This window comes from Ceratotherium simum, chromosome 17 (assembly GCF_057802395.1).
Source record: "Ceratotherium simum simum isolate JZ-2026a chromosome 17, ASM5780239v1, whole genome shotgun sequence".
Taxonomy (NCBI): Eukaryota; Metazoa; Chordata; class Mammalia; order Perissodactyla; family Rhinocerotidae; genus Ceratotherium; species Ceratotherium simum.
In genome coordinates, this window is record NC_141916.1 from 28,111,973 (window position 1) to 28,125,003 (window position 13,031).

A 13,031-nucleotide genomic window follows, 5' to 3' on the forward strand; every position below is an offset into this window, starting at 1 on the left:
TAAACACTAGCTATTGGTGTTTCTAAATCTTTATGCTTCAGACCACCTCTGCAATACAAACTATTGAGTGATATACATGCATGTAAAAATGCAATATCTAATCATTCTTTTCCTTAAAGGCACAGGAACTCCTAACAATTTTATTTTTGGTTCACTGAGATATCAGAATGCCCCCTGCTGTGCACTTTGTAATACAGCCATACAAATGTCTGAGTATGAACATTTAAAATCTTACAAAAAACGGTAGTGCTTAAGTTCAGTGTGCTCCACTTCATCGGCCAGGGTTCGGTTCCCAGGCATGGAGCTACACCACTCGTCTATCAGTGGCCATGCTGTAGTGGCGGCCCCCATACAAAAAGAGGAAGATTGGCAGCAGATGTTAGCTCAGGGTGAATCCTCCTCAGGAAAAAAAAAAAGAAAAGAAAAAAATAGAAAAAAATAAAATAAAATCTTAGAAAAAATAGATGTTATGTTGGAAGCAAAACTTATATTTTATAAATGATAAATCCTGATGAAATTTATGAAAAAAATCTTAGCAATATTAAAATTAGTTAACAGAAATCATTTTTTCCAATGTCAAATAATTCTTTTATAAAAGCATTGAAACATTTTTTAATCTTGAAGAGAAAAACACTTTCCTTTGAATTAATACAAGTATCAATAAAAAATGTTCACCAAACAAAACAGAAAATACATTTTATCTAAAAATTAATGCCAGAAATTTTTACTGAAGGTATAATATTTAATATAAGTAGCTAAGAAAATCTCATAATGAAGTTATAAAACATACTTGATATCATTTAGTATTATTTTCTGCCGTAAAATCTTGCAAGAGAACACTTGCTAAAAGATGCAACTGCACAAAATTTAAAAGTAAATGCAACAAGAAAGCAATCAAACATATTTTTAATCCATAAATAGCAGCATATCAGAACACAATGAATAATCACCATAAGAATGATAGCAAATTTACATATACACTATTTTCTAAAAACTTTAAGATACTAAAGCTATTAAGAAATACCTATGTAAAATTAAATGCATAAACAATATTAAAATGTTTTAAAACAAACCATAAATATATCTTGTGAATACTTTCATTTGTGCTTTGCTGCATTTTCTCATTCCTTATTACATTAATGAAATTCTGAACATTAAGTGAAATGCTAAATCTCAGGCTGAGATTTTAGAATATTAGTTGTTCTTAAGGATTTCCTGCCCTCCAGTGGTATCTGCCTTAATATTTTCACTGCACCTTTCAACATCACAAAGAGAAGACACATCACTTCTACATTTACATTTTGAAATTATATCACACTGTATGGCAGCATCTAATTTTGCTTTCATTACAGGTTCACTCTCAGTTTGTACCCATGCATCACATCTTGCAACTTGTAGAATGCAATTATTACTGGTTTTGTTTTGCACAACGTGTGCTGAATTACACTGCAATGGTGGAAACTGATCTGTATTATTTTTCATTGAGAAGTGGTGAAAATTCTCATTTTGTTCATGAATTTTGGTGTTGTTTTTAATAATCCTATCATGTGGAAGTTTTGCCATCCTTTCTAAATAAAAATTATTAGTTGTTTCTTTGGTTTTGATGGATCTCCTATTTGAATCTTCAATTTGCTGCAATATTTGATCTTCATCTTCAGATAGCTATAAGAAATTTAGTAATTTTGCTGTAAATGATGCTTAAATTTTAAAAAAGCATTCAATCACTTCAAAGCACACATTCTTAAAATTCACATCATAGAAAATTTCAAAATACAGAAGAGACTTTGGCAGGTGGCAAATCAACCCGGACTTTTGATTTTTAAAAATCATGGAGGTCATGGAGTGTGTGTGTGTGTGTGTGTGTGTGTGTGTAAGATCAGCCCTGAGCTAACATCTGCCAATCCACCTCTTTTTTTTGCTGAGGAAGACTGGCCCTGGGCTAACATCTGTGCCCATCTTCCTCCACTTTATATGGGATGCCGCCACAGCATGGCTTGCCAAGCAGTGCATCAGTGCATGCCCAGGATCCGAACCGGCGAAACCCAGGCCGCCGCAGCAGAGCGCGCGCACTTAACTGCTTGTGTCACCGGGCCGGCCCCTATGGATTTTTCAAATAGCAAGAAATCATACATACGTACATACATACAAAGGAATAAAGGAATAAAGTAGCATTCAGAGAGGTATGAAAAAAGCCAAGATAGTGTGTTATCACAAAAACAAAGGGAAGAAAATGTTTCAAAAAAGAAAATAATCATTTCTACCAATATTACTAGGAGTTCTTGTGAACTAAAAACTAAAAAGTATCCAATGAATTTGACAACATAGAAGCCACTGGGGTCCTTCTTTAGCAACAGCAGTTTGGATGGCAAGCTAGAAACAAAAGGTAGATGAAATGAACATGGAAGAATTAATGGAGAATTCCAGTAAATGTGATTTATGAGAAATGCAGCATTCCCAATCAGAACACAACATGTCATTCCAATTATTCAGATTACGGTTTTCACTTCATATAAGCCTTAAGACTTTCTTTTTGTATGTACTTTTGGTTGTTTTAGGTTTTCAATTATTTTAAGTGGGTTCTTTTAAAAATCCTCTTAAAAGAAACACAACTTTATCCTATACATACACACATATCTTGATAAGACTGGCTTTTGTAAATAATAATGAACACATTCATCATCTTTATAAATGTGAATGAATGATGCTAATTTACACTTTAATTTTATATTTCTGTTTACATTCTTCTTACATTTTTAATATTTTTCACATTTTTTGTTTACATTTATTTCCAGTATTTATTGGCTCAACTATCTTTTTCAGAATGTAAAGGTAATCTGTAAGATATACAAATAACTATAAAATAGTATAGCATAAATTAATAAGCAAAAAGGAAAAAAAAGCAGAACTTACCATCTCTGAACTAGAACTGAAACAACTATCTGTTGGCCTTGGAGAGTAACTGGCAGACTGACTACTCTGTGACGAATCAAGATCTGAAAATAAAAGTTTAATTCATGAAGAATGGTATTTATTAATACTCTACAACATATATACATAGGCAGAAAATATCTGCTGGAAAAATAAGTTTAGCTAATATACTACAGAGCATTTTAAAGTGTGCCAAAACTAGTTAAAACTTTAGATACTTGGCATCTTGCATTTCTGACAGAGTATTATGGGTTTATTCTACACTTAAAACTTTTTCATCTACAAGTAAAATAAGGGTATATAACATAAGGGAAGAAAGGAGAACAGAGAAAATTGAATGATTTTTTCCAATGTGTGAACCATTTTTTATGAACAAATAATTTAAATAATTTAAAGTGTCAACCTACAGGAAGGAGGAATAAGGCAAGTTTATTAAGTCCCAAAGTAGTAGATATTTGCTAATCTAGTAAATGAAGCTTTATTGTACAATCAAAACTATATTTAAAAAATCGACTCAGGGGCTGGCCTGGTGGCATAGTAGTTAAGTTTGCATGCTCCGCTTTGGCAGCCCAGGGTTCGCAGGTTTGGATCCTGGGCACAGACTTACACACTGCTCATCAAGCCACAACAGCGTCCCACATACAAAATAGAGGGAGATTGGCACAGATGTTAGCTCAGGGATGATCTTCCTCACCAAAAAAAAAAAAAAAAAAGTCAACTCAAAGCATCTAGTATGATATTCTTTCATTATGTGTTTAATGTGTTCTCTTATGATTTGCAAGTAAAGGTTAAAAATGGGCCTGAGAAGTAGTTCACGACTCCTCACAATGCATAAATACCGTAGATCAACATGGATGTGTATTCACACTAAAGAAGCAACAAAAACAACAAAAAGTACCTACCACTAAATCTAACAAGAGACATGCAGAATCTACTTGAGGAAAACTTTAAAGTGCTTAAAGGTGTTTTAAACAACTATTAAAGATTCAAAATTAGACTGAATTAATAAAAAGACATCTCTTGTTCTTAGGTAGGTCTACTCAACATCATTAGGATGACAATTCACACTAAGTTAATATATACATTTAGCATTTTCCTAATAAAAGTTAAAACTTTCTTTGCAGTTACACAAGTTGATTTTAAAGTTTACAAAAAAATATAATCAAAATTAGCCAGAAGAACTCTTTAAAAAGTGCAAAGAGACGTGTAACTCTTTTAGAAATTAAACATACTATAAAGTAATTACAATAAAAATAGTACGGTATTAGCACATGAAGATTAGGAAAGCCCAGTAAAACAGCAAAGAGAAAGGGAAAAGATGCATTTTAGAGACTTGAATCCATACATATCTCACACCTTAAATCAGAATAAACTCCAAATGGATTAAAGATTTAAATGTAAAAATATAAAATCATACTAACACTAGAAGAAAACATAAGTGAATTTATTTATAACCTGGGAGTGTAGAGTCTTTCTAATTAAATCCAAAAGTATAAAAGAAAATATGAATAAAATTAACTACACAAGAAATATATTAATCCTTTGGCAAAGCAGGAGACACCATAAGCAAAGTCAAAACAAAACAAATCAAAAACCAATAATAAACTAGGAGAAAATATTTTTGACATATCACAAAGACCTAAATCTCTCTAATATATAAAGAGTTCTTAAATATCAAGAAAAAAACACCAAAAACTTAATTCTCAAAAGACATGAATGGAGATTTCAAAGGAAAAGAAAAGCAAATAGCCATTAAACATTTTTAAAAGATGCTCAACTTCACTTATAGAAACACAAGTGCAAACTCAAACTTTTACCTATCTCTCTACCTACTTATCTATTTTTATAAAACTCACAATTCTTAAGTTTGAACACAATCCCTACTGGTGAGGCTGTGGAATAAAAGGCACATTTCTGGTGAGACTGCCAAATGATGCAGCAGGGAATTTGGTAATATCTATCATAATCAATTTTGGCAATAACTATCCAAAAAACCAATGTATCTCCCCTTTGACTTAGCAATCCTACTCCTAGACATTACCCTGAAAATGTACCTTCACAATTAAGAAACATATGCACAAAGTTGTCACCGAGCATCATTTGTAAAAACAACATACTGGAAACAAGCCAAATGTTCACCAACAGGGCACTGACTGAATAAACTATAGTCCATCCACGTAATGGATTACTAGATTGTCATAAGTAAAGGATGAAGAAATGCCTAGTACTAATATGGAGAAATCTAAAAGCAACTTATTAAATAAATGAATCCATTTACTTCATCTATAAAATATCCTATACTACGTTTAGAGTGAGAAAGGCAGGGAACTAAGACTCATGTATATATGTGTGTTTATATATTCTTAGGCTTTATTTTGAAAAAAAAATACACAGTGGAATGATAAACCCTAAACCAACAAAAAAGTCACTCATATAAGGCAGAAGGAAATAGGGCAGACAGGCTAGGGATCAAAACCAGACTAATGGTTTACATTTCAAAAAATTAAATCCAAAAGAAAAAAGTCAACAAAGATTTCTAGGTATCCTAGCAGAGTAGATATCCTAAAAGCATCATTCTATCACAGAATATTTTAAAAGTGCCAGAAACTGTTATTCATAAAAAGACAGTATAGAATAAAAAGACCAGTCAAATATGAAGTATCTGCGACACACAAGCCTACAAGCAATTAGAATCTAGGATATATAAAAGATATATAGGATATATACATATAGATCTAGATATATAAAAGACACATTCCATAAGGAAAGCCAAACTTTGTAAAAGAAATATGGGCAACAGACATGAAAGGCATTTCACAGATAAAACATGGATGGCCAATCAACCTAATTAATAACGGGAAATATAAATTAAAATTACAATGAGACATCAGATTCCAACAATGATAAAAAGCTGACCCAGTGTCAGTGAGACTATGTAACAAGACTCTTACCTCCTGCGAGTGGGGGTTTAAACTGGCACAACCACTTTGGAAAACAACTTTGCATTACCTAGAATAGGTGAAGATGTGCATATCATATGAACTAGCCAATTCTACTCCTAGAACTATATCCTAGAGAAATTTTTTATACATGTATGCCAGGAGAAATGTAAAGAACTGCCCAAGTAGCACTGTTTATCACAGCAAAATATTCAAAATAATCTAAACAACCATTGCCAGAAGATGTATAAATAAATTGTGATACATTCACACAACAGAAGGCTGTATATCAGTAAACAAATAATGAAGTGTACTAGAGTCACCAGTATCAGAGTGGATGAACCTCAAAATATATTACTGGGTAAACAAAGAAAAGCAAGTTGCAGAAAAATATATAGCATTTGTCTCAATCTGTAGAAAGTTCAAAACCAAGCAATGGAAGTCTGTGTGATATCATTAAAAATAATTTCAGGATAGTAGTTACCTCTAGGGGGCAGGATAGGAAATGCAATTGAGAAGATCTTCAAATGTATTGATTATGTATTATTTCTTAAGCTACAAAGTAAGTACAAGGGTATCTGTTTTATTATTATTTGCTAAAATGTACATATGTTACATATACTCATCATGCATAATATATATCATAAAAGATAAAAGTAATTTTAAAGAGTCAATTGCATTACCAGGAAACATTTGCTGGCAAAAATCTAAAAAGAAAACAAGCACTTAAAATTTAATTAATTTCCACTTAAATGTTAGCTTTTTAAAATAATAAAATTCACTTACAGTTATACTGACAGATTTTCTTAGTAGATGTTGGCCTGCCTTTTAAAGAACACGTTCCTCCTTCTTCCATCAGAATCTAGAAGAGAAACAAAATTTAACAACTCCCAAGTATACACAATAATATCCACTTATAGCTCCCTTTTAACCCCACCAATTCATTTTACAGTACTCTTCCTCATATTACTTTAGTTCAACAAAGATGATTTTAAAACCACAAAGAAAAATTTGCCTGTGATGAACAATAAAATGAAACAAAACTAAAATTGATTTAGAAAGAGCAAGCAACAGAATAGACACTTGCTAAGAAATGAATTATGGGGCCGGCCCCATGGCTTAGCCGTTAAGTGTGCGCATTCTGCTACTGGCGGCCCGGGTTCAGATCCCGGGCGCGCACCGATGCACCGCTTCTCCAGCCATGCCGAGGCCACGTCCCACATACAGCAACTAGAAGGATGTGCAACTATGACATACAGCTATCTACTAGGGCTTTGCGGAAAAAAAAAAAGGAGGAGGATTGGCAACAGATGTTAGCTCAGAGCCAGTCTTCCTCAGCGAAAAGAGGAGGATTAGCATGGCTGTCAGCTCAGGGCTGATCTTCCTCACAAAAGAAAAAAAAAAAAGAAATGAATTACTGACAAAAAGGAAAAGCTTCAGGTGATCATAATAAATGCAGTTGAAAAAAGGCAAAGATATTAAAGCAATTGGAGATTTATTCTCTTATTCTCTTTCTAATTTAAGTTGGATGTCAGTTCATTAATTTTATGGTTTTTTAAATAATAAAAGCTCTTAGAGGTATAAATTTTCTATAGAACACATCATTGGGGGCCGGCCCCGTGGCTTAGCAGTTAAGTGCGTGCACTCCGCTGCTGGCGGCCCAGGTTCGGATCCCGGGCGCGCGCCCACGCACTGCTTCTCCGGCCATGCTGAGGCCGCGTCCCACATACAGCAACTAGAAGGATATGCAGCTATGACATACAACTATCTACTGGGGCTTTGGGGGGAAAAATAAATAAATAAAATTATTATTAAAAAAAAAAAGAACACATCATTGGTTGTGGTTTTCATCAATTTCTACCTAATTTGTAATTTATTTTCATTCTCTTCTTTTCTTTTTTCTTTTTTTATTTTTCTTTTTTGTGAGGAAGATCGGCCCTGAGCTAACATCTGCCAATCCTCCTCTTTTTGCTGAGGGAGACTGGCCCTGGGCTAACATACATGACCATCTTCCTCCAATTTATATGGGACGCCGCCACAGCATGGCCTGACAAGTGGTGTGTCGGTGCGCGCCCGGGATCCGAACCGGCGAACCCTGGGCTGCCGCAGTGGAGTACGTGCACCTAACCGCTTGTGCCACCGGGCCAGCCCCCAACTTCTTTTCTTTTTTACACCCAAAGTGTTTCTTAATTTCCAAGAAGATCAGAGAGGTTAAGCATCTTTTTTTGCTGTTGTTTATTTCTAATTTAATGAATTTTTATTAGAGAATGTGGCTATGAGTCTCTCCTTAGATAAACCTCTTAGACTTTCTTTATGGCTTACTATGTGAATTATGTTTGCAAATGTACTAGGGACTTATAGAAAATATATATTCTCTGTTGGTGGGATATATAGTTTTAGATAGACAGATAGGTAGGATAAAGGAGAAACTATCTGGCTGTTCACCAAACCTGTTTCCCTTTTCTTTTAGGCATACAGCTAAAATACATTTCCTACCCTCCCTTGGAGTTGGTCTGGACACGAGATTTAAGTTCTGGTCATGGGCAGAAGCAGTGTACATCACTGCCAGTGCTGGCCCATAAAAATTTTCTCCATAATCCTCCACTTCCTTTCCCTTCTGCTATCTGGTATCAACATACACTACAAACAGGTAAACCAACCAGTTGAAGATAGCAGAGTCCCCACCAGCTTGGAGCCCTGAATAACCTTATGGAGGAAAGCCTCTTCTCTAACCTCACTATTCAATCATTTAAAAAGTCTTGTATGTTCAACTTCTAAAAATTCAAGCCCCAAACCTGCACCAGGAACACACAAGCTGAAAAAGCTATATACACCCCAAGAAAGGCACACACTCCAATATCCACTTTAGACGTGTTGATGGAGGATAACAGACAAAGAAAATGGTCCCAAAGAGAAGAAACTAAATTATTCAAGGAATTTCCCCCATCCTCCAGGATAGTAAGTCTTTCACACAATGTCCGCCCAGCAGGATTTCATAATCAGTATGGATCAGTAACTCTGTATCTCCTCTTCTTCTCTTTTCTGAACGGGCTTTTATTGCATTTATACTGTCCTTGTTCCAATAATATATATTTTCTTTATGTATATCTTTTGCTATCTTTTTATTTTCAACATTTATTATTACGTTCTATATATGTTTCTTGAAAAATATATAGTGATTATTTTTTTCTTCTCAATTTGATATTCTTTGAATCTTGTTAAGGAAAATCAGTCCCTTCATATTTCATACATTAATTACTAAGCAGGTTTCATTCCTTACATTTTACCTTTCCCATTTATGTGAAAGCATTATTCCATTTTTTCCCACCTTGATCAGGTTTCCTGGTGTGACATCCCCACTCTTTTGAATTCTGAAGTTCTTCCACGTGTATCTATTTCTCTAGTGATTACCTTCCCATTTCTAACAATCATATTTAAACCTTATTCCTCTACTACTTTAAAATTAAATAGGTTCCAGTTCAAGATGACGATGTAGGAGGATCCTGAACTCATCTCCTCCCACAGACACACCAAATCTACAGCTACATACAGAACAATTTCCTCTTAAAGAAACCCAAAAACTAGCTGAGAGACTCCTATACATTGGGGGAATGAGAAAAAACCCACAATGAAATGGGTAGGAGAGGCTGAGACACAATCTTACCATTAACCCCACCCTGGGCATGGTGACCCACAATCGGGAGGGAACCCACAACTCTGAGCTTCTCCCTGAGAAGTGAATTGTTTGACCCTCACATTTGGTACTCGAACTTTTAAGACCTGCACCTGAGAAATGAGCCCCCACAACATCAAGCTTTGAGAGCCAACAAGGCTCGTGTCCATGAGACCCACAAGGCTATAGGGAACTCTTTCTCAGTTCCCTTAAGAAACTTGGAAGAGCAGGGCTTGCACAGGCTCACCATGCTACAACCCAGGGCCTAGAGCAGAGGCAGCTCACTGAAATATCCAGTCTTTCTGTGAAAGATGCCTATTAGTTTATCCTTATAGCCACAACCTGAGGGTCAGGCTTCTAATTAAACACCCATCTATGGGATGACTGCAATCCTCTCCAGAGACCAGGGAGGCCACTGAGTACCATCTTTGCGCTCTCGATGTGTCCCACCCCAGGTCACCAGTGTCTCCAAGAAAGGAGCTTATGCACACATCTAGCACCAGGGCTTTTGTGGCAGCTGCCCAAAGGACACAACCTTTGATAGCCAGGCTCTGGTGGCCAGCAGGGCTTGTGTTCATGGGTTCAACAGCACGGTAGCAAACAAAGAAACAGTTCTTAAATGGCTATCACAGCAAGGCTCAGTGCAGATGGAGCACAGAGAAATGTTTATCTCAAAGTCTTCCCATGAATGAGTTATATATGCATACTTTAAAAGCTGCTGCATGAGGGTCCAGCTTCCAATCAGACTGAATCTAGATGTTGACTGAGATCCTCTCCATTAGGACACTGGCAGGTTTTGGTATACCCCCAAATACTGAGAGCCACTAAAAATAAAGTAGGCTGCTTGGACAATCACAAAGGTTTGAGAGACAACCAAGAGTTAGGGCAGAGTTGAAAGATAAGGTTTATCTCCTACACAAGGCCACTTCTTCAAGATTAGAGGGGTGGCTGTTTTATAGAATGCATAGAAACCAATACAGAGAATCAAGAAAAATGAAGAAATGTAAGAATACATTCCAAATGAAAGAACAAGATAAAGCCTCAGAAAAAGACCTTAATGAAATGGAGATAAGTGATTTACCTGATAAAGAGTTCAAATTAGCAATCATAAAGATGTTCTCCAAGGTCAGGAGAAAAATGCATGAACAAAGTGAGAATTTCAACAAAGAGAATATAATATAGAAAATATAACAAAATACCAAACAGAAATCACAGAGCTGGGCCGGCCCTGTGGCTTGGTGGTTAAGTGCGCGCGCTGCGATGCTGGCGGTCCGGGTTCGGATCCCGGGTGCGCATCGAGGCACCACTTCTCCGTTCATCCTGAGGCCGAGTCCCACATACAGCAACTAGAAGGATGTGCAGCTACGACACACAACTATCCACTGGGGCTTTGGGGGGAAAAAATAAAATAAATAAAATCTTTAAAAAAAAAAAAAAGAAATCACAGAGCTGAAGAACACAATAACTCAGCTGAAAAATACAATAGAAGGGTATAACTGAAGACTAGATGAAGCCAAAGAAAGGATCAACAAACTCAAAGACAGGGCAGTGGAATTTATCCAATCAGAGAAGCAAAAAGAAAAAGGAATAAAAAAGAGTGAAGATAGCATAAGGGACTTATGGACAATAACAAGTGGACCAATATTTGCATTATAGGGGTCCCAAAAGAAGAAGAGAGAAAGCGGCAGAAAACTTATCTGAAGAAATTATGGCTGAAAACTTCCCTAACCTGAGGAAGGAAACAGACATCTAGATCCAGGAAGCTCATAGAGTTCCAAATGAGATGAACTCAAAGAGACCCTTACCAAGACACATTATAATTAAGTTATCAAAAGTGAAAGACAAGGAGAGAATCTTAAAAGCAGCAAGAGAAAAACAACTTGTTACATATACAGGAAACCTCATAAGACTATCAGCAGATTTTAAGCAGAAACTTCACAGGCCAGAAGGCACAACATATTCAAAGTACTGGAAGAAAGAAACTGCCAACCAAGAATACCCTACACAGCAAAGCTGTCCTTCAGAATAGAAGGATAGACAAAGAGTTTTCCAGACACGCAAAAGCTAAAAGAGTTTACCACCACTAGACTGGCCTTACAAGAAATGTTAAAGGGACTTCTTTAAGCTAAAACGAAAGAGTGCTAATCAGTAAAAGGAAAACATACAAAATTATAAATCTTACTGGTAAAGGTAAATATATAGTAAAATTCAGAATAATCTAATGTTGTAAAGGTGATGGGTTGATCACTTACAAAGCCAGTATGAAGGTTAAGAGACAAAAGTAGTAAAAATAACAACTACAATAATTTGTTAATAAATACACAAAATACAAAGATGTAAGTTGTGACATCGAAAACATAAAACATGGGAGGGCAGTAAAATTTAGAGCTTTAGAATGCATTCAAACTTAAGTTTTTACAAACTTAGAATGTTACAAATATAAGTTGCTTTATATAAGCCTCACAGTAACCACAAAGCAAAAACCTACAGCAGATACACAAAAGATAAAGACAAAGGACTCTAAGCATACCACAACAGAAAATCATCAAATCAAAAAGGAAGAGAGCAAGAAAAGAGGAAAAAACAAAGGAATTACAAAACAGCCAGAAAAACATGAACAAAATGGCAATAAGTCCATACCTATCAATAATTACTTTAAATGTAAATGGACTAAATTCTCCAATCAAGACATATAGAGTGGCTAAATGGATTAAAAAACAAGACCCATCTATATGTTGCCTACAAGAGACTCACTTCAGAGTTAAGGACACACACAGATTGAAAGTAAGGAACAGAAAAAGATATTTCATGCAAATGAAAACCAAAAGAAAGCTGAGGTAGCTATACATATATCAGACAAAATAGACTTTAAGACAAAGACTATAATAAGAGACAAAGAAGGTCATTATATAGTCATGCGCCACCTAACAACGTTTTGTTCAACAACAGACCGCATATACAACAATGATCCTATAAGATTAGTAACATATAGTCTAGGTATGTGATAGGCTATACCATCTAGGTTTGTGTAAGTACTGTAGGGGAGGAAGAAATTTTCCTCTACGCCTTTAGGTTCTTCTGGCTGGTTTAAAAATTAAATTGACATGAGCCAGATTAACAGCAGAAAAACAAAAGTTTAATAACATGTATACATGGGAGAAACCCAGGAAAACCAAGTAACTAGCCAAAGCCCTCATCTTAAATACCATCTTCAGGTAAAGACAAAAGAAGATGTTGGAGATGAGGAGAGTCAGGGACTTCAAAGGGAAGGAAGGCAATTCACAGGTAGGTGAAAAGGAGCAAATGCTTAGAAAACAAGTGTTTGTCTGGCCACACAGAAACTGAAAAACACAGGAGAGCCCAACAAACAGGATTTTCTAGGTTCCTCCCTGGCTATCACCTAGTTCATTTTATGCTAAGGCGATAGCTTGCTTCCTGAGACAGCTTTTTTTATCTGAATTCTTTTAGGCAGCTAAGGGAGAGGTAACAAG

At 35.6% G+C, this 13,031-nt stretch overlaps 1 protein-coding gene across 1 annotated transcript in view; it reads right to left on the reverse strand.

Moving 5' to 3' along the window:
- Positions 1-1,046: 1,046 nt before the first annotated feature.
- The window catches only part of REDIC1 (regulator of DNA class I crossover intermediates 1), a 64,369-nt gene continuing 52,384 nt past the window's right edge, over positions 1,047-13,031 (reverse strand). The window contains exons 11-13 of the mRNA XM_087442561.1: positions 6,654-6,729; positions 2,911-2,993; positions 1,047-1,662 (exon numbers count right to left, since the gene is read on the reverse strand). Coding sequence (XP_087298687.1) covers positions 1,195-1,662; positions 2,911-2,993; positions 6,654-6,729 — 627 coding nt within the window. The 3' untranslated portion in view covers positions 1,047-1,194. The remainder of the gene's footprint in view (positions 1,663-2,910; positions 2,994-6,653; positions 6,730-13,031) is intronic.